The sequence below is a fragment of the Andrographis paniculata genome, unplaced genomic scaffold, assembly GCF_009805555.1.
Source record: "Andrographis paniculata isolate CXL003 unplaced genomic scaffold, ASM980555v1 Contig45END, whole genome shotgun sequence".
Classification (NCBI taxonomy): Eukaryota; Viridiplantae; Streptophyta; class Magnoliopsida; order Lamiales; family Acanthaceae; genus Andrographis; species Andrographis paniculata.
The window spans coordinates 282,410-304,874 of record NW_026137579.1 but is presented as its reverse complement, the minus strand read 5'-3'; the positions used below and the strand labels follow the sequence as shown (position 1 = coordinate 304,874).

The 22,465-nt window shown below is 33.8% G+C and overlaps 3 protein-coding genes across 15 annotated transcripts; 1 reads left to right on the top strand and 2 right to left on the bottom strand.

Moving 5' to 3' along the window:
- Nucleotides 1–3,085: 3,085 nt before the first annotated feature.
- On the top strand, nucleotides 3,086–5,522 carry LOC127251442 (acyl-lipid omega-3 desaturase (cytochrome b5), endoplasmic reticulum-like). Its single transcript, XM_051275130.1, has 7 exons — nucleotides 3,086–3,548; nucleotides 3,631–3,720; nucleotides 3,813–3,879; nucleotides 3,962–4,240; nucleotides 4,332–4,412; nucleotides 4,484–4,621; nucleotides 5,064–5,522. The coding sequence occupies exons 1-7, from the start codon at nucleotides 3,217–3,219 to the stop codon at nucleotides 5,232–5,234; spliced, it is 1,158 nt and encodes a 385-aa protein (XP_051131087.1). The 5' UTR covers nucleotides 3,086–3,216; the 3' UTR covers nucleotides 5,235–5,522.
- A 26-nt stretch (nucleotides 5,523–5,548) lies between these two features.
- LOC127251443 (receptor-like protein Cf-9 homolog) lies at nucleotides 5,549–13,807 on the bottom strand. Of its 11 annotated transcripts, none has more exons than XM_051275135.1 (5): nucleotides 7,132–8,740; nucleotides 6,938–7,044; nucleotides 6,753–6,855; nucleotides 6,605–6,677; nucleotides 5,549–6,541 (listed from the first exon to the last, which is right to left on the bottom strand). In XM_051275135.1, the coding sequence occupies exons 1-5, from the start codon at nucleotides 7,442–7,444 to the stop codon at nucleotides 6,055–6,057; spliced, it is 1,083 nt and encodes a 360-aa protein (XP_051131092.1). In that variant the 5' UTR covers nucleotides 7,445–8,740; the 3' UTR covers nucleotides 5,549–6,054. The 11 variants fall into 11 exon arrangements, 8 of the variants coding, with proteins under 8 accessions (XP_051131092.1, XP_051131094.1, XP_051131093.1 ...); XM_051275137.1 differs by having other exon boundaries at nucleotides 5,551–6,677; nucleotides 7,132–7,283; nucleotides 8,638–8,747; XM_051275136.1 differs by having other exon boundaries at nucleotides 5,551–6,677; nucleotides 7,132–7,283; nucleotides 7,505–8,740.
- LOC127251440 (receptor-like protein 12) lies at nucleotides 9,790–22,342 on the bottom strand. Of its 3 annotated transcripts, none has more exons than XM_051275129.1 (4): nucleotides 21,540–22,342; nucleotides 20,883–21,323; nucleotides 15,559–15,849; nucleotides 14,156–15,448 (listed from the first exon to the last, which is right to left on the bottom strand). In XM_051275129.1, exons 1-4 carry the CDS (start codon nucleotides 21,661–21,663, stop codon nucleotides 14,265–14,267), a joined length of 2,040 nt encoding a protein of 679 aa, XP_051131086.1. In that variant the 5' UTR covers nucleotides 21,664–22,342; the 3' UTR covers nucleotides 14,156–14,264. The 3 variants fall into 3 exon arrangements, with proteins under 3 accessions (XP_051131085.1, XP_051131086.1, XP_051131084.1); XM_051275127.1 differs by lacking the exons at nucleotides 20,883–21,323; nucleotides 21,540–22,342 and adding exons at nucleotides 15,919–16,353; nucleotides 16,465–17,429; XM_051275128.1 differs by lacking the exons at nucleotides 14,156–15,448; nucleotides 15,559–15,849; nucleotides 20,883–21,323; nucleotides 21,540–22,342 and adding exons at nucleotides 9,790–11,697; nucleotides 12,157–12,591; nucleotides 16,465–17,421.
- Between the last annotated feature and the right edge of the window lie 123 nt (nucleotides 22,343–22,465).

Here is a 22,465-nt window from a genome sequence, read left to right as displayed (position 1 = left end):
TTGAATTATAGAAGGCTCTCTCTTAAATATTTTGATTCATTAGTGCATATTTTCTTGTGGTTAATGATGAATTAAGTGATATATATTTAGAGTTGCTTTTTGTGTTTTAAATATTGAGATGACATTTAGAAGAAGTATGTCTTGTCCACTTGCAACATTTTAAAGTTGGAATTTTTTTGTAATGCTTATATTGAACATGCTATTTTCTCTTATTACACGCAACTCCACTTTTCATAATTTTCTATGAAATTATTATCTACATATTATGCATTCAAAACCACCTATTGAAGATACACATGTTTTCATATTAATGCTTTAAGCTTTTTGGATAATACAATGATCTATAAAGTAATAAAAAAACATTATTGCAGTGCATAAGGAGAAAAAATTAGAACATTTTTTTTGAAGGATGTGGGTATTCAGCATATATGTTTATGGAAGTCCTCAAAAAATTTAAAGCTATGAGTCTGCATCTGTTTAGTTATGTATTATTATTATTATTATTTGAATGAAAAAATATATATATATTTTTTTGTAAAACTATAATGTTTTTATTCAAAATTGTTCGGGTTAAACAATAAAAAAAGAATTTGGAATGCAAGCAAAAGACATTTTCAATATGTTTTTACATGTATGTGAACATGGGGAGCTGTTGTGAACTCTCAAACCTTTATATTACATGGATATTTATGGGAAAATTATTTATAGCAAGTAAAATTTATTAATATATTGAAAAAAAGTGTTAAAAATGATTTTGATTGATGAAAAATATTAAGTATCCCACATTGGATTGGATGTAATGTTGGAAAGGACTATTTCATCCCCGAATCCCCTCTTAACATGGTATCAGACTTATTGAGCTTCCTTCTTGTTTTGTCTTGGTAATATTCTTTATTTTGGAAATAAGATTTCTTTGGAATTTCAAATTACATTTAACAATATCTGTAAAGCAGTATATTTGCATATTTACGCCATAAATGCACATCATATCTGACATCAATTAACAATATATATACAGTTAAAAATCCTTTATGCTAACAAAATGAAATACTATTAAATATATTCATTGAATCCAGTGCGATTTTGAATTAGATTCCACTTTTATATTATAGTATATAATTAATTAAGGAGTACGCATGGGCATGGCAGCGATGCAAATCAGCCTTACAAACAAAGAGAAGAGACAGAATCAGACTTACCAATACAAATAGATTTGGAGTGTAGTTATTAAAATCATCTGTACCAGAATAACTTTTAAATGCCATCTTTTGTATGAGAAATATATACATATTATTATTGTGAATTACCCAGATTAAGTCATTATTTACTATTATTTTTATAAATATTAAATCAAATATTTATTTAAATTTTAATTTCATTCAACCAGAAATTCTTGATTTATTTATATCACATTAAAAATAATTTTCACTTGTTATTATATCAATTTTTAAATATTTTTCAATCGTACCTTAAGCACTTATTATTCGGCCCGGAGTTTAATCAGTGCGCACTTTCAGTGGCGGCTGCCGGTTCCTATGTTATCCAAAAAAATAAAAAAAATTAACTCTATATAATACAGTTGATATAGCAAAAATAATTAACTCTATTAATCTAGTGTTACATAGCAAATAATGCTATACATATAATTTTTTTTTTAGTTAAAATATTTTAATTACACTTAATTATTATACATGCGTGTACAGCATGTCGCATATAGTGTATGTACATGAATTTTATTGTAGATGAAGTAATTAAAATGAATATTGTGAAAAAAAAAATGAACCTAAAAAGTAGAGAAAATATACGTAGTAATTAATTAGATTTAGATATATTTTTTGAATTGTATCTTTGTTATTTAATCCCTTTATTTATTTTAAAATTTAAAATAAAAATAAAACTTATATCTTATTTTAATTTGTATATATATATTTTTTTATTATCATTAATTTATATATATTTTTATAAATATATACTCCATCCGTCCAGATGCAAGGTTGTCGTTTACTTTTTGTACATAGATTTTTTGATATTAATATTATAATAAGTTATGTAAAATAAAAGTAATCACAGTGTAAGTTGAAAGGAAGGATATTTATTACGTGCAGACAGTACAATTATTAACTTAGGAAATGGTAACCTTGGTTTGAGACGGACGAAAATAAAAAATCACAACCTAGACGGAGGGAGTATTATTTTTTTACAAAATATCACACTTAATATTATATAAATAAATTAAATACAAAGTAAATTCTTAGAATATATATATTTAAAATTATTTTTATAAAATTTATAAAGGTGTATATTTTTATATTACCTTTATCCCACAACAAGAATGTCATTTACTTTTGACATAGAATTTTTTTTATTTTTTTTATTTTTTTATATAGTATAAAATGATGTATACCCTTAATAAAATATTTCTATCAAAACAAAACACTTGGTCCTTAATGATCTATAAATAAAACTAACAAAACAACAATCATACTAAAACTACATATAATTTTATTATGCTATTATAATTTAAAATGATACAATAGTACAAATTGATGTAAAATGACTTATATAATTTTATTATGCAATTTTACTATTTATTTAATAAAATATTCTAATAATGCAATAAAATTTAAATATAAAGATATTATATATCCTTAAAATATTATATAAAAAATTGAATGTATTTAATTGTTTTGTACGTGGTATTTTGTATAAAAATAATTTACTTTACGGAAAATTTGTAAAGTAATATAAAAAAAATAAAATAGAATATAATATTTATTTTATATTTGTAAAATTTTAAAAGACGGAAAATATAAATTAATAGAGATTGAATTTAAAAGATATATCTAAATCTAACTAAATACTATATTATTCTCTCTCTTAGTTATTATCACACGTGTAACAATTTTATTGGTTGGAACCGAAAAATAGAGAAAACATTGGAACAGAATATTTGATCCATCCAGAGCCGAGCTGGGTCCAAAACCCAATTCGCCAATATTAGCCTATTATCATATAATATTATAATTTAAATTCAATTAATATATATATATATATACCACAATTGCATTGCATTAGCATCGCAGATCGCCCTCTAATTACGCATTCTTATGCGTACTTCTCTCACAACAAACCATTCTGCATTCTTTGATCCTAATTAATAATAATAATTTGTCCATGCTTATAACCTAAGTTCATCAAAATCAAATAGCGATTGCAATGGTCAGTTCTTCTTCCCCACTGATCAGCCACAGAAAAGAGGACGTCAATGGCGGAGAGGATCGCCACCCGCCGCCGGATGATGGGGCGGCGTTCGATCCCGCGGCGCCGCCGCCGTTCAGGATCGGAGACATTCGGGCCGCCATTCCGGCGCACTGCTGGGTCAAGGATCCATGGCGGTCCTGCTATTATGTCGTCCGCGACGTCGCCGCCGCCGCCGCGCTGATCGCCGCCGCCTTGTATTTTGACAGGTGGACCGCCGCCGTGTGGCCGGTCTACTGGTTTGCTCAGGGGACTGTTTTCTGGGCAATATTCGTTCTTGGCCATGACTGGTGATTATTATTTAATCTCCATTTTTATTGATTTGAAATTTCTGATTTGGATATTAATCGATGTGAAATTAATTGATTGCAGTGGGCATGGGAGCTTTTCGGACAGCCCCAGGCTGAATACTGTGATGGGCCATATTCTGCATTCCTCCATTCTCGTACCTTATCATGGATGGTAGTAACTCACAATTAATTAATATTACTATCGTAAAAATATATACAACAATAATATCTATCTATCTATATATATATATATATATGGAACAGGAGAATCAGCCACAGGACCCACCATCAAAACCATGGACACGTCGAAAACGACGAGTCATGGGTGCCGGTAATTAATGAATTAATGAATTAATTAAACATCCATGGATGTAGCTACTTTAATTTGCATGTATGATAATGATGGTATGCAGCTGCCAGAGAAGCTATACAGGAAGCTGGATTATTCGACAAAATACTTGAGATACAAAGTCCCATTCCCGATGTTTGCATACCCTTTATATTTGTGGTACAGAAGTCCAGGGAAGACAGGATCACACTTCAACCCATACAGTGAGCTGTTCAGAGACGACGAGAGGCAACAGGTGATGACCTCAACTGCCTGCTGGGCAGCCATGGTTGCTCTTCTCTTCTGCCTCTCCACCATCATTGGTCCACTCTTAGTGCTCAACCTCTACCTCATTCCCTACATGGTTGGTATTTTTTGGTAATGGTATCTACACTACATACGTACATACATACATACATATATACATATATATATATTATATACACAATATGCAGGTGTTTGTAGCTTGGCTGGATACTGTGACATATCTGCACCATCACGACTTCCAGCACAACCTCCCATGGTACCGTGGCAAGGTTGGTTGTTTGGTGTCCGTACCATCTTAATTAATTAATTAATTTAATATAATATATTATGGGATTGGCAGGAGTGGAGCTACTTACGTGGAGGGCTGACGACCGTGGATCGAGATTACGGAATATTCAACGGCATCCATCACGACATCGGCACTCACGTGATCCACCACCTCTTCCCTCAGATCCCTCACTATCACTTGGTCGAGGCGGTGCGTCCTCCTTCCTTCCTTTACCCTCCCTCATCTACTCACGTGACCCCAGTTTCATTAATTAATTAATTAATATACGAAATCTATATTCAAACGGAACACTTTTCTTACGCTTTTCAGAAATTTCTTTAATAAAAAGAATAATAAACGACAGCTCATTTTTCATATATATAAATTATTTGAATTGCACGTAATTTATAATATCAGACATTCATTTATACACACATAAATTAAATTTATACATATCACAATTTTTTGGTATTCATTTCTCATATACTCTTCACAACTACTTTTGGGTGAATTGCAAATTTATTTCCTTCAAAATTCTAAAATCATCTCAAAAACCAACTTACACTTCTTTTCATAGATTATTTCATTTTTTTTTTACTATCATTTTGACTATTTATTATTATTATTATTATTTTTTCATGTTGATGCATAGACACGGGAAGCCAAGAGAGTGTTGGGGAATTACTACAGAGAGCCGGAAAAATCGGGGCCTTTTCCGTTCCATTTAATCCTAAGCTTAGTGAATAGCATTCACAGCAATCACTATGTGAGCGACACCGGAGACATTGTCTACTATCAAAAAGACTATTCATCTAAGCTCTAATTGATACATACTTATATGAGCACGCGATTGGACAACATTGATCGACATATGTTTTTGTTTTAGCATTTATACAACGTATGTATGTTGGTTAACAGCTAAGGAAATAAACAAAGAATGATGTGGTATGTGATGGAATAACAAGAATCGACAAGTAAGCTTAGTGATTCACGGGGTTGTTCGAGGACATATTTTAATATATAGCTAGATAGCTAGCATGTATTGGTTTAATTCCTTTGTAACTTTTTTCACTTCGACGAGGTTTTTGTGAACCGATTGAGAGTGAGTTGTCTCAATAGAAATATATATATATATACATATATTTTTAATATGCTTAACTATTATTCACAACTAAGAATTTTGAAGAAATTAAAACACTAGATAAATGGTTCAACAACACTTGCCTTTTAACTTTATAAATTTTTTATTACTACAAGAATATAGCGCCGAGGACAACTCCGACGAATAATCCAAAGCCGACACCTTGCCAAGTAAGTCCATCAAGTATGCTCTCAGCCTCAGCACGCCTTCTTCTTTTGAAGGCAACTTGTTTTCATCCTCACATGTCTTAGTCAATGGATGTCCGCATAACTCTGAGTTTCCAATGTATGAGCTGTTATCAAATGTATCGAACTGGCTACCAGAGTGGTATCTCTCCTGAAAGATTGTTGTGCGCAATGTTGAACTCTAAGATTTCGAAAGGAATCCGGAATGTTTCCATGGAACTTGTTGCTCGACTAATCAATCATAGTGAATGTTGTTTGTATCCTATCATAGTTTGTCGGAAAACCTTTCAAAGTAACAGTTACTGGAATGTAATTAATCACACTTTATAGTTTGTTGCTGTATAGATGAGATCAAAATAGAGTTGTGATTCTCTCCCTGTATCCCATAGTTCACCAAAATGCTTTAAACAAGTAATTGGCAAGTAACTAGTGAAATCATTCTTGGAGATGTCAAAAACTCTCAAGCTGGGAAATGAAATGTTCCTCTCTGAATCAGGTATTGTGCCATGAAATCTGTTGGAACTTAAACTAAGAACTCCAAGCTTTGGAAGAGTTTCCAACCAAATAGGAAAAGAGTCTTGTATGCCATTATACCCAATATCAAGAGCCTGTAATTGTGTGCAACTGGCCAAGGATCGAGGCAAGGTTCCTCCTAGTTGGTTGTAGCACAAGCTAAGATACTTCAATTCACAACCAGTGGTAAATGTAGTTGGGATGGGGCCATGAAAGCGATTTTTCGACAAAGCCAGCACTGCCAGAGTTTCACTAAAGTTTCCTAAACAATTTGGTAGTGTTCCTTCCAACCTGTTATTTGGTAAAATGAGAATTTCAATTGAGCTAAAGTTGCATATGGATGCTGGAACCAACCCTGTCAACATGTTGGACTGAAGTACGAGACTTGTAAGACTCCATAGATTTTCAATGGAAGACGGTATTGTACCTGAAAGTAGTAATTTGATTGGATATATTACTCTTCATAAAAATAGCATTATAACTAAGGGTAATATATACCTACCTGTAAACTGGTTGTCTTCAAAATCCAAGGTTACAAGTGTGTTTGAACTCCTGATATCTTGTGGTATCGATCCAGTTAAATTGTTATATCCCAATTGAAGGATCTGAAGTTGGGGGACATGAAGAAAAATTTGATGGAATAGGTCCATGAATCATATTATAATTTAGAGAAAGCTCATAGAGCACCGGAAGTCGAAGGCACATGTCATGTGGAAGGGTACCAGACAAACCATTAGACCAAGAATTCATGACTTGAAGGGTGGATATGTTGAAAATACTTGATGGTATAGAGCCTGCAAGTATTTCATTGGACTGTGCTCATGATCTTAGATGCCAATTAATGACTTGGACAGATAGATATATTAATAATAAAATCATACCTGTCAAGGAGTTCTCAGCAAGAAATAGCCCTTGAAGCCATTGTAACCTTCCAATGTCTTCTGGTATGCTTCCGGTAAAATTGTTAACAGCCAATGATAATACTTGAAGTTGAGGACATGATGAATAATTTGATGGAATTCGTCCTTGCATCCTGTTTCTTTGTATAATAAACTTCTTCAGTAGTGGAACTCCAAGGCACATGTTACTTGGGAGAGTACCCGAGAAGTTATTATTGTTCAAGAATAAAAGTTGAAGGGATGATATGTTGAAGATGCTTGATGGTATAAAACAAGAAAGCTTGTTGTCATTCATGTTCTAGTACAAGTTCTCAAGACTTGATAATGTCCGGTATCGTCCCTTCAAGAGCATTACCTTGCAAATTCAATGTCTCTAAATTTGTCCAACTTCTTGATTGAGACTGCGATTCGCCCTGCTATTCCATATCATCTATTATTCATTCTCTTTATTTATTGATTTTTCCTAAAACTCACTCAAAAGAAACATACCAATTGTGTAATCAAGTTATGAAATAGAACTATGATAATTATGGTTTATTTTGTAAAGTGAATATATATCTTTTTTTTCTCATAATATCAATCAAATTATTATTTTTCTTTAACTTGAAAATTTTAATATGAGGTTTTATTATCCATTTCTATTTTATAACCTTATAAATATAATTAGCACTTCCAAAAATAATAAAATAAATAATTTTGACAAATAAACGTACTTGTTAATTTGTTGCGGTCAAGTTGTAGCTCTTTAAGAATTTTTAAATTCTCAGTTTCTTGTGGTATGATTCCGCTAATACTATTGTTTGACAAATACAAAAATTCTAAGTTTGTCAAGTTTGTGACTGAATGAGGGATAGACCCTGAAAGACCATTGCTTTCCATGACAAGTACTTTGAGAAGATGAAGATTACCTAATGAATTTGGAATTTCAGTTTGGAAAGGATTGCAAGATAAGATCAATTGTTCAAGCTTTGGTTCATTTGAGAATGATTGGATAAATGAATTCAAGCTTGTAAAATTGTTATTCCTAATAGATAAATATTTAAGCTCTGCAAATGAAGAAAACCAATAAGAAACCTCCCTGTCAAATTTGTTATAACTCAGTCTGATATAAGTCAATCTTCGGAAAAGAGCTAATTCTACTGGAACAGTCCCACTGAAGTTGTTTCCTTTGATATCAAGTGAAACAAGAAACGATAGGTTTCCGAACTCGGGAGGAATACTTCCAGCAAGGCCTAGGAAAGAAATATTCAATCCTGTTACTCTATGATGGCGGATTCCACATGCAACACCAAACCAATCGCAAACAGGAGATGTAATGGTCCAATTGTTGAGGATTCCATTAGGGTCGAAAGAGATATGAGATTTCAAGGCCAAAAGCGCGGATTGATCGGTAGCTAGACTAGTTTTAGCCATAATATGAATAGAGGTTGATAACAGAGAAATCAAGATTAAGATTACAAGAAGAGGATTGAAGTGAGAATAATTCACCTCGAGGGCACTTGTCATTGCTTGAAATTCAAAGATGTAGAGAACCTCGAGGGCACTTGTCATTGCTTGAAATTCAAAGATGTAGAGATTGCTATTATGGTGAATGTTGTCTGTGTGATGATGAAGATCACAAATGGATTATATATATATATATATATATACAACTGAGGCCATGATACTACAAAGTGGATAACGATTTTAAAATAAACACTAGCAACCATACACTTGGATCTTCCAATTATATTTTCTGTCCAGACAGTCCAGTAACATATATCATGCATGACCAAGACTTCAAGTCAATGTGGAAAAGACCAGATCGTATTGGTCACATGAATTATATAGTCTATAGAGTATTGTCAGTCCAATTTATTGGACTTTGGTTTAATAGGATGAAACCAATGTTAAAGCCCTTTTTACATTATTAAAATAATATCAAATTAAATAGATATATATATATATTTTTAATATTATACTAAAAAAATTTTACATTTAAGAAAATATATAAATACCTACTTATGTTAAATAAAAATTATTTTAACTCAAAATTTTATTATTTCCAATTTCAAACTCTTAACTGTCAAATCTCCTACCAAACCGACAGGACATTGAAGTTATATATTATTGTTGACCTACTTCTCTCATATTCATATTTTCTAAATTGGGAACATAATTGTCTTTTTATTAGTCCTTCCCAATGTGCTTAATACTAGACTATATAGTATATAACAACTTAATTAGTTAAGATCGATATTCAGATGTCTTATTATTACACAGTCGTAGAATATATAGTATGTAGCAAATTGATTAAGCAGACAATACAGTAGTAATATTTAACTACAAGAATATAGCGCCGAGGACCACTCCAATAAATAATCCAAAGCCGTAGCACATGACTACACCTTGCCAAAACTAAGAGTGAAGTTAGGGTGCTAGATTTTTACCATACTTATGCCTTAAAAGTAATAATTTTAATTATTGTAATTAAATAATATATTTAATATAATCCTATGTAATAATTTTTAAAGCATCAATTCAAAATTTAGCACCCTAATTCATCCCAAAACTAATAGTTAAAGTGATAGGAAGACCTGAAGTGTTTATCTTAGGCAAGTTTATTGAAGATACAAAGATGCATTCATTTCTCGACATTACTGGGTGGTATGGTCTCCATTTATTACTCAGAAGAAATTTCTATAGATACAAAAACCACACATAATAGTGTCCGCATCGGGCATGTAACGATGAAAATGAAACTCACGGTGCCCAAATAATCGGCAACTTCCTTTGCAGCTTTCAGATAAGGTGAGCCCTGCATCAGAAAGCAGGGAGAATCAAGAGAAAATTGCAAAAGAATATCCGTCATGTATACTCCATTATCACTTTTGTCATGTTTTGTCCTATGATTATCCGGCTTACATGTGGGATATATTTTAACAGCAAGATAAATGCAGGACAAAAGTGATAATAAGTGAGTATACATGAGATATTTTTTTGTAATTTTCCCTTAAAATTATATAATCCAACTTCAAAGACCAACACCAAAAGAATGTAGCTGAGCTCCGCATTGCTTTGCAGCCTTTGTACCAGACAAATTGCGAGCAGTAATCCATGCAACCAGCGACAAATCAAGTCCACCCGACAACATAACGCCCAACTGATGCAAACGGAAAATCTGTCGCACTAATCATTTATCAGCTGATTTAAAAAAATGCAAAGGATGTACCTCCAGTCGCCTACCAATTATGCCAAGGGAAGTGACTTATGGGTAAAAAAGTAACAAATCTGCATTACAACCGTGTTTTTTTTTTTCTGATAGTGATTTGTAGATGATTAAGAAAGCACATACTAGTAATAGTATTAACTACAAATATATAGCCCCAAGGACAACTCCAATGAATAATCCAAACCCATATCCTATGAGTACACCTTGCCAAGTAAGTCCATCGAGCATGCCCTCAACCACACCTTCGTCTTTTGAGGGAAGGGCCAAAGGCGGCTTGTTTTGATTGTCACATTTCTTAGTCAATGGATGGCCACATAATCCTGAGTTTCCAATGTAAGAACTATTTTCAAATGTATGAAATTGGCCACCAGATTCAGGGATATGTCCTGAAAGACTGTTGTGAGCTACGTTGAAATTGGATTGAAATGAGAGTTTTGTCAGCGCAATCGGTATCTCCCCTTCTAAGCCATTCCAAGTCAAATCCAACACTTCCAAATTAGTTAAAGACCCCAGAGATACAGGAATAGGGCCGGTGAGATTATTATGAGACAAATTAAAGTGCTGCAGAGCTATGAGATTTCCAAAGGAATCCGGGATGCTTCCATGGAACTTGTTGTTTGACATATCAATTGAGGCAAATTCTACTGGTATGTGGCTGTACTTTCGTGTCACACCTTTAAAATGGACCGTCATTGAAATATATCTAGGTTCGTCTTCAAAGGACGTTGTTGTAACTGGGAGGATCTCACGATATATATGTGTTTCCCTGTTGGTATCCAATACCTCACCAAAGTGCTTTAAATAGGTAATAATTGGTAGGTGGCCGCTAAAATCATTATTGGAGATATCAAACACTCTCAAACTGGGAAAAGAAATATTTGCCTTTGAATCGGGTATGGTGCCGTGAAATCTGTTGGAACTTAAACTAAGAACTCCAAGCTTCGGAAGAGTTTCCAACCAAATAGGGAAAGAGTCTTGTATTTCATTATATCCAATATCAAGAGCCTGTAATTGTGTGCAACTAGCCAGGGATCGCGGCAAGGTTCCTTCTAGCTGGTTGTTGCTCAAGCTAAGATTCTCCAATTCACAACCTTTGCCAAATGATGTTGGGATGGGGCCGTGAAAGTGATTTTCCGACAAAAGCAGCACCGCCAGAGTTTCACTGAAGTTTCCCAAACAATTTGGCAGTGTTCCATCCAAACTGTTAGATGATAAATAAAGGCTTCCAAGTGAGCTCAAGTTGCATACGAATGTTGGAACCTTCCCCATCAACATGTTGGAGTCAAGTGCTAGAGATGTAAGACTCCATAGATTTTCAATGGAAGACGGCATTGTACCTGAAAGTAATTTGATATATCATAGCATAAAGCTGATGGATTAATTTTCATAAAAATAGGATTATAATTAAGGATAATGTTAACTCCGTTGTCCTCAAAACCCAAGGTTACAAGTGTCTTTGAACTCCTGATATTTTGTGGTATGGATCCAGTTAAATTTTTATGTCCCAATTCAAGGGTCTCAAGTTGAGGACATGAAGGAAATATTTGATGGAATACCTCCATGAATCATATTATAATTTAGAGAAAGCCAATAGAGCACCGGAAGTCCAAGGCGCATGTCATGTGGAAGAGTACCAGACAAACGATTAGAACAGGAATTCATGATTTGAAGGGATGGCATATGTTTTGAAAATACTAGGTGGTATAGAGCCTGCAAATATTTCATTGGAGTGTGCTCATGATCTTAGATGCCAATGCCAAATAACTTGGACAGATATAATAATAATAAAATCATACCTGTCAAGGAGTTCTCTGTAAGATACAGCCCTTCAAGCCGTTGTAACCTTCCAATGTCTTCTGGTATGCTTCCAGTAAAATTGTTACTAGACAATGATAATACTTGAAGGTGAGGGCATGAAGAAAAATTTGATGGAATTCGTCCTTGTATCCCGTTTCTTTGGATAGTAAACTTCTTCAGTAGTGGAAGTCCAAGGCACATGTTACTTGGGAGAGTACCCGAAAAGTTATTGTTGTTCAAGAATAAAAGTTCAAGGTATGATATGTTGACGATGCTTGACGGTATAAAACCAGAAAGCTTGTTTTCATGCACGGACAAATAAAACAAGTTCGGAAGACTCCCCATAATGTCCGGTATGGTCCCTTGAAGAGCATTTTCTTGCAAAGCCAATAACTCTAAATTTGTCAAGTTCTTGATTGAGAGTGGGATTGGCCCTGTTATTCCATATCATCCATTATTCATGCTCTTTCATTGATATGTAATGATTAGTAGTACTCTCTACTTAAAATTCAAAATAATCAAACCAGATATAGAAGCTAATATTATACTTCTGTATATATTTTATATATACATCTTTTTCTTCAAATAATAATAATAATAATAAATGTGTACTAATAATAGCTACATACACAGACGTACTTGTACGCCATTTGTTGAATTTGTGGATATAGAAATTAAATATAATTAGTACTTCAAAATGAAAAAAAAAAAAAAAAAAAAAAAAATCATTTTAACGAATAAGAGCGTACCTGTTAATTTGTTGCCGTTAAGTTCCAGTGATCTAAGCATTTTTAAATTCTCAATCTCTTGTGGTATGATTCCACTAATACTGTTGTTTGACAAACTCAAAAATTCTAAGTTTGTCAAGTTCATGATTGAACGAGGGATAGACCCTGAAAGACCATTGCCTTCCATGAGAAGGACTTTGAGAGGATGAAGATTGCCTAATGAATTTGGAATTTCACTTTCAAATGGATTGAAAGATAGGATCAATGATTCAAGCTTTGATTCATTTGAGAATGATCGGATAAATGAATCCAAGCTTGTAAAGTTATTACTCGCGATAGATAAATATTTAAGATGTGGAAATGAAGAAAACCAAGAAGGAACTTCCCTGTCAAATTTGTTGTAACTCAGTCTGATATAAGCCAATCTTTGCAAACGAGCTAATTCTATTGGAATAGTCCCACTGAAGTTGTTTTGCTTGATGTCAAGTGAAACAAGAAACGATAGGTTTCCGAACTCGGGAGGAATACTTCCAGCAAGGCCTAGGAAAGAAATATTCAATCCGGTTACTCTACTATGGCGGATTCCACATGTAACACCAAACCAATTGCAAACAGGAGATGTAATGGTCCAATTGTTGAGGATTCCATTAGGGTCGAAAGATATACGAGATTTCAAGGCCAAAAGCGCGGATTGATCGGTAGCTAGACTAGTTTTAGCCATAATATGAATAGAGGTTGATAACAGAGAAATCAAGATTAAGATTACAAGAAGAGGATTGAAGTGAGAATAATTCACCTCGAGGGCACTTGCCATTGCTTGAAATTCAAAGATGTAGAGATTGCTATTATGGTGAATGTTGTGTGTGTGATGATGAAGATCACAAATGAATTATATATACAGCTGAGGCATTATACTACAAAGTGGACAACGATTTTAAAATAAACATTAGGAACCATACACTTGGATCTCCTAATTATATTTTCTGTCCAGTAATATCATGCATGACCAAGAGTTCAAGTCAATGTGGAAAAGACAAGATCATATTGGCCACAGGAATTATATAGTCAATAGAGTATTGTTTGGTCCAATGGACTAATAATCTCAATTGCTTATATATATATATATATATATTAACTAGGTTGGATCAATATTATATATAAGTCAGTCCAATTTATTGTTGAGCCACTTCTCTCATATATTCTAAATTGGGAACATAGTTGTCTTTTTATTAGACCTTCCCAGAGAGCTAATATTAGACTATATAGTATATAACAACAACTTAATTAGTTGTATATTCAGATGTCTTATTATTACACAGTTGTAGAATATATAGTCTGTAGAAAATTGATTAAGCAGACAATATAGTAGTAATATTTAACTACAAGAATATAGCGCCGAGGACCACTCCAATAAATAATCCAAAGCCGTAGCCCATGACAACACCTTGCCAAGTAAGTCCATCAAATATGCCCTCAGCATCAGCCTCGTCATCTTCTTTTGAAGGAAACTTGTTTTCATCCTCACATGTCTTACTCAAGGGATATCCACATAACTCTGAGTTTCCAATGTATGAACTATTCTCATATGTACCAAACTGGCCACCAGAGTCAGGTATATGTCCTGAAAGATTGTTGTGTGCTACCCGGAATGTGGATAGAAATGATAGCTTTGTCAGCTGCACCGGAATCTCCCCTTCCAAGCCATTCCACGACAAGTCCAACGATTCCAGCCTATTTAGAGACCCCAGTGTATGAGGGATACGGCCGGTGAGCTTGTTGTTAGACAAATTTAATTGCATAAGAGCTCTAAGATCTCCAAAGGAATCCGGAATGCTTCCATGGAACTTGTTGCTCGACAAATCAATCATACTGAATGCTTTTTGTATCCTGGTATAGTTTGTCAGCAAACCTTTCGAAGTGACAATTGTTGTGATAGGACCACTCATGTTTTTAGAGTCTTTACTAAAGATGACATCATAATAGAGTTGTGTTCCTCTTCCTGTATCCAATACCTCACGAAAATGCTTTAAATAAGTAATTGGCAAGTAGCCAGTGAAATCATTGTTGGAGATGTCCAAAATTCTCAACCTGGGAAATGAAATCTTCCTCTCTGAATCAGGTATTGTGCCATGAAATCTGTTGGAGCTTAAACTAAGAATTCCAAGCTTCGGAAGAGTTTCCAACCAAATAGGAAAAAAGTCTTGTATGCCATTATACCCAATATCAATAGCCTGTAATTGTGTGCAATTGGCCAACGATCGAGGCAAGGTTCCTTCTAGTTGGTTGTTGCTCAAGCTAAGAAACTGCAATGCACAACCATTGCTAAATGTTGTTGGGATGGGGCCATGAAAGTGATTATCCGACAACAGCAGTGCAACCAGAGTTTCACTGAAGTTTCCTAAACAATTTGGCAGTGTTCCTTCCAACCTGTTAGATGATAAAAGGAGAATTTCAATTGAGCTCAAGTTGCATATGGATGCTGGAACCACCCCTGTCAACTTGTTGGAGTGAAGTTCCAGATCTGTAACACTCCATAGATTTTCTATGGAAGACGGTATTGTACCTGAAAGTAATTTGATAGTAAGATACTGCTAATTACCTTTCATGAAAATCACATTATAAGGATAATTAGAGACTTTCAACTCTCAAAGCTTAAAAACTAAAAAAGATTACCTGTTAACATGTTTTCTTGAAAACTCAAGAATTGAAGCATGTTTGTGCTCCTGATATCTTGTGGTATCGATCCGGTTAAACTGTTATGCCCCAAATCTAGGACACTAAGTTGAGGACATGAAGAAAAATTTGATGGTATTTGTCCATGAATCTTATTATCATATAAAAAAAGCTGATTGAGCACGGGAAGTCGAAGGCACATGTCATGTGGAAGAGTACCAGACAAATGAGTAGACCTGGAATTCATGATTTGAAGGGTAGATATGTTGAAAATACTTGGTGGTATAGAGCCTGCAAGTATATAATTGTAGAGTTTTCATCTTAAATATCGATCGAATTAGACAAACATAAAAACCATACCTGTTAAGGAGTTCTCAGCAAGATACAGCTCTTCAAGCCATTGTAACCTTCCAATGTCTTCTGGTACACTTCCGGTAAAATTGTTAAGAGCCATTGATAATACTTGGAGTTGAGAACATGAAGAAAAATTTGATGGAATTCGTCCATGTATCCTGTTTACTGATATAAAAAACTCTTTCAGCCTTGGAAGTCCAAGGCATATGTTACTTGGGAGAGTACCAGATAAGTTATTGTTGGAGAAGTCTAAAACTTCAAGGGTTGATATGTTGAAGAAGCTTGACGGTATCAAACCAGAAAGCTTGTTATGTCTCATGTTCAAGAAATTCAACTTCTGAAGTTTCCAAGAAATGTCCGGTATCGTCCCTTCAAGATCATTTTCTTGCAAATCCAAATGCTTTAAGTTTTTCAAGTTCTTGATTGAGAGTGGGATTTTCCCTGCTATTCCATATCATCCATTATTCATTCTCTTGCATTGATTTTTAATAGCTAGTAACAGCACTTTAAAATGAAAAACAAAAAAATCACCCGACAAATAAAAAAATGTACCTGTTAATTTGTTGCCGTTAAGTCTCAACAATCTAAGCATCTTTAAATTCTCAATTTGTTGTGGTATGATCCCGCTAAGGTTATTGTTTGACATCAACAAAACTTCTAAGCTTGTCAAGTTCATGATTGAATGAGGGATAGACCCTGAAAGACCATTGCTTTCCATGACAAGTACTTTGAGAGGATGAAGATTCCCTAATGAATTTGGAATTTCACTTTGAAAAGGATTAAAAGATAAGATCAATGTTTCAAGCTTTGATTCATGGGAGAATGATTGGATAAATGAATTCAAGCTTGTAAAATTGTTATACTCAATGGATAAGTGTTTAAGATGTGGAAATGAAGAAAACCAAGAAGGAACTTCCCTGTCAAATTTGTTGTAACTCAACTTGATATAAGTCAATCTTCGCAAACGAGCCAATTCTAATGGAAGAGTTCCACTGAAGTTGTTTTCTTTAATGTCAAGTGAAACAAGGAACGACAAGTTCCCAAACTCGGGAGGAATACTTCCAACAAGGCCCAGGGAAGAAATATCCAATCCAATTACTCTACGATGCCGGATTCCACAAGTGACACCAAACCAATCACAAACTGAAGATCTAGTGGTCCAATTGTTGAGAGTTCCATTAGGATCAACAGAAATGTGAGATTTCAAGGCCAAAAGCGCGGATTGATCGGTAGCTAAACTAGTTTCAGCGACAATAGAGGTAAATAACAAAGAACACAAGATTAAGAGTATAACAAGAGGATTGAGGTGACAATAATTCATCTCCACGAAACCTTTCCTTGCTTGAAACTCAAAGATCTAGAGATGGGTATTGTGGTGAATGTTGTGTGTATGATGATGAAGATCGAAAATGAATTATATATATAGCTAAGGCCATTATAGGGGAATTAAATGGAATTTAGATTAGTGAGGTATATATGCATGCATGCATATCATAGGTTGGGGCTTCTGTTATCTATATGGCACAAAATTTCAATCTACTTCAACATTGTAGTCTCCCTTTGGAAACTTATGGGAACTTTCATGGCAACTTTCACTTATACTTATCATACTAAATGCCAAAACCATTTTCTCTTCAATGCCATGGTTCATTGAATACTAATAGGAAATGAAATAATAGAGACCGAGTCATAAAGAATACTATCTATATATCATTATTTGATTATCTTTTTATACTTTAATGTTATAATTTTTTATTTTTTGTTGAATATAATTCTACTTATTTATCATTCTATTTTGGTCCCCTAAGTGATGACTAGTGTGTAAGAGAAAAATAGACAAAATAAATTCTTAATTATGAAATAAAAAATATATAATAACCAAAACTTATAAAAATGTTAGAGCTTATGTTTAGTTAGAGTATAAATGGTCATTATTTATCAATCTTTTATTGGTTTATATTTGTTTTAAAAAATGTTATCTACTTTAATTTTGTTTTGTTTGGATGTTTTTACTTTTTGATATTTTAAGCTAAAATTTATTGTTGCATATGATATTCAAATGAATAATAGATGTACGACGGATTATAATATTTATGAAAAAATGACCTCTTGAATGATACAATTTTAAAAACAAATAAACAAACAATATTTTATGTTAATGTGCCTGTTCAACTTTAGGAAATAATTTCTAGTATTCCTTTTGATGGAAGAACAATAATTATGTAAAAGATTACATAGAATGAAAAATTTATTCCAAATTTAATCAGTCTGTTCTAATAATAATAATAAAAAAATTTTGAGTTTTGCCTTTTTTTTTTTCTTTTTTTTTTTAACTTTTCAAATCTAATAATTTTCAATCAAAATATATAATTTTATGTTATAATATTATATAAATACATTTAAATCAAAAATTAAATTCAAAAGTCTATTTGGTAAGTGTATTAGTGCTTGTTTTTTGTATTTTACTAATAGTTTGATTTTGATGTTTAGTAGGAAGAAAAAAAATGTTGGAAAACGTGAGGATAGATCAGAACAACGTAACGTTCCTCATCTTTGAATGAAAACAAAGTGTGTCAATTAATGCCTCACCAAAGACTTCCAAGTCAATGTGGAAAAACAAAGAGATCATTTAATTTCAGTCACACCAATTGAATAGTCAATAGAGTAGAGTATTATTCGGCTCCTATCGACCATGAAAACATTACTATGCCATGTGCTTGTTTATTGTGGGATTTTGGGTTTGAAATTTTATAAACTTTTGTTTATAGCTTTATCATATAATGTTTTAAATAAAAATAATAAAAGAAAAGAAATATCTAATTACATAGTTAGGGAGAAAAAAAATATTATGAATAATGGGAAATCAAAGTGCACTTCAAACAAACAAATTCAGAAATAGAGAATATATCATTATTAGACAATCTAATACTAATTTAATTAATTCTACTCTCATAAAAATATTTCCATCAAAATTGATCCCAGTAACATTTTTTTCATTATTTTTTACAATTGTCGGGATGGGGCCATGAAATCGATCTTCGGACAAATGCAGCACCAGGAGAGCTTCAGTAAAATAAGAAACATTTTTCAGTACACTAATTTTCTCTGTTCTCTCTGCTACTGCTCTGTTTTTCAACATTTTCGGGTATATTCTATGTCGGCGACATGATTTTATTTTTACTAGACCTTCCCAAAGAGCTTAGCTCAAGACTATGTGATAACAGCTTAATGAAGATTAATCAAGACTATGTCTTACTATCGCACAGCTGTACAATGTAGTAGCAAACTAATAAGGCACACCATACAGTAGTATTTAACTACAAGAATATCGCGCCGAGGACCACTCCAATGAATAATCCAAAGCCGTAACCCATGACAACACCTTGCCAAGTAAGCCCATCAAATATGCCATCAGCCTCAGCCACGCCATCTTCTTTTGAAGGCAACTCGTTTTCATCGTCACATTTCTTAGTCAATGGATGTCCGCATAACTCAGAGTTTCCAATGTAGGAGCTGTTATCAAATGTATCAAACTGGCTACCAGAGGTGGGTATGTGTCCGGAAAGATTGTTGTGTGCTACACTGAACTTGGATAGAAATGATAGCTTTCCTAGCTGCACCGGAATCTCCCCTTCTAAGCCATCCCACGACAAGTCCATGGCCTCCATCTTCATTAGAGACCCCATCGTCGCAGGAATATTCCCTGTGAGACAAATTTAAGTGCCGGACAGCTATAAGATCTCCAAAGGAATCAGGAATGCTTCCAGAAAACTTGTTGTTCGACAAATCAATCATAGCGAGTGTTGTTTGTATGTGGCTATAGCTTCTTAGGACACCTTTCAAAGTGACAATTACTGAAATACGCCTAGTTACGAATGAAGAGCCTGGAGCATAGTGAAAATAGAGAAACTGACCAGTGTGATTATGATCCCATACCTCACCAAAATGCTTCAATTAAGTAATTGGCAAGTTCCCAGTGAAATCATTTTTGGAGATATCAACAAGTACCAGACTGGGAAATGAAACATTGCTCTTTGAATCAGGTATTCTGCCATGAAATCTGTTGGAGCTTAAACTAAGAACTCCAAGCTGTGGAAGAGTTTCCAACCAAATAGGAAAAGAGTCTTGCATTTCATTATATTCAATAGTAAGAGCCAGCAATCGTTCACAACTGACCAAAGATCGAGGCAAGGTGCCTCGTAGTCGATTGTTGCTCAAGCTAAGATATGCCAACGCACAACCATTTCCAAATGATGTTGGGATGGGGCCATGAAAATGATTTTCCGACAAAAGCAGCACCTGGAGAGTTTCACTGAAATTTCCTAAACAATTCGGCAGTGTTCCTTCCAAACTGTTTGACGATAAAACGAGAATTACAATTGAGCTCAAGTTACATATGGAAGCTGGAACCTCTCCAATCAACATGTTGGAGTCAAGTGCCAGAGATTCAAGACTCCATAGATTTTTCAATGGAAGACGGTATTGTACCTGAAATTAATTTGATACTGCTGATCGATTACCTTCCGTAAAAATTGCATTATAATTAAGGATAATACCTGTTAACTGGTTGTCTTCAAGACTCAATGATACCAGTGTGTTTGAACTCCTGATATCTTGTGGTATGGATCCAACTAAGTTGTTATATCTCAATTCGAGGGCATATAGTTGAGGACATGATGAAAAGTTTGATGGAATTCGTCCTTGAATCATGTTGTTATTCAAATAAAGCATACTGAGCACAGGAAGTCCAAGGCACATGTCATGTGGAAGAGTACCAGACAAAAGATTGGAACAGAAAAACATGTTTTGAAGGGTGGATATGTTGAAAATACTTGGTGGTATAGAGCCTGCAAATATTTAATTGAACTGTTTTCATCTAATTCGAGACAATGCCAATGAGCTACATCTTCTAATCGATAATTAGGCCAAAGAAAGAGTTCTAAATGACTTGGGCAGATATAAAATCATACCTGTTAAAGAGTTCTCAACAAGATACAGCTGCTCAAGCCATTGTAACCTTCCGATGTCTTCTGGTATGCTTCCAGTAAAATTGTTTACACCAAATGATAATAGTTGAAGTTGAGGACATGAAGAGAAACTTGATGGAATATGTCCCTGTATCCTGTTTTCTTGTACATTAAGCTTCTTCACTTGTGAAAGTCTCAGTCCCAGGCACATGTTACTTGGGAGAGTACCAGTTAAGTTATCGTCGGCGATCACTAAAACTTCGAGCGTGGATATGTTGAAGATGCTCGACGGTATAAAACCGGAAAGTTTGTTTGTACGCATGTTTATGAAATTCAAGTTCTGAAGGCATCCAAAAATGTCTGGTATTGTCCTTTCAAGAGCATTATCTTGCAAATCCAACTCCTCTAAATTTGTCAAGTTCTTGATCGACAGTGGCATGCGCCCTGAAATTACATATCATCCATTGTTCATGCTCTTTAATTTTCAAATGGATTATGGATCAAACCATGGAAACTAATGGAAACAATATACTTCCTATACTTTATACATGCATGTTATTCATATCTATGAAATTATTTTGTATATATATTTGAAAATTCTAATGTCGGGTTTTAGCGTTAGTTTTCAACAATATAACTTTGAGAAATATAAAACCATACCTGTTAATTTATTGCTATTAAACAGCAACGATTTAGGCTTCTTTAAATTCCTAATTTCTTTAGGCACCACCCCACTAATATTGTTGTATGATAACCAAAAATTTTCTAAGTTTGTCAAATTCATAATTGAAGTCGGGATAGACCCTGTAAAACCATTGCTTTCCACTCCAAGCACTTTGAGTTTGTGAAGATTGCCTATTGAATTTGGAATTTCACTATCAAACGGATTAAAAGATACAATAAGTGATTCAAGCTTTGATTCATTTGAGAATGATCGGATAAATGAATTCAAGCTTGTAAAATAGATAAGTATTTAAGATGTGGAAATGAAGAAAACCAAGAAGGAACTTCCCCGTCAAATTTATTATAACTCAGTATGATATAAGTCAATCTCTGCAAACGAGTTAACTCTACTGGAAGAGTCCCACTGAAGTTGTTTTGTTTGATGTCAAGTGAAACAAGAAACGACAAGTTCCCAAATGCTTCCAACAAGGCCTAGGAATGGAATATTCAATCCTGTTACTCCTTGGTGGCGGATTCCACATGTGACACCAAACCAATTGCAAACTGAAGATGTAATGGTCCAATTGTTGAGGATTCCATTAGGATCAGCAGAGATGTGAGATTTCAGGACCAAAAGCGCCGATTTATCTGTGGCTAAACTAGTTTCAGCCATAATAGAGACGGATAACAAAGAAATCAAGATTACTAGTATGATAAGAGGATTGATGTGAGAATAATTCACCTCCATGAAGATTACTTGTCATTGCTTGATATTCAAGTATCTATAGATTTGTAGTGTAGTGAATGCTGTGTGATAATTGAAGATCACAAATGTATTGTATATATTGATAGATTGATAGATATTATTACTACTGTCCTGGATGATAACGATGCATTTCTGCCATAGTCTGTCAATTAATTCC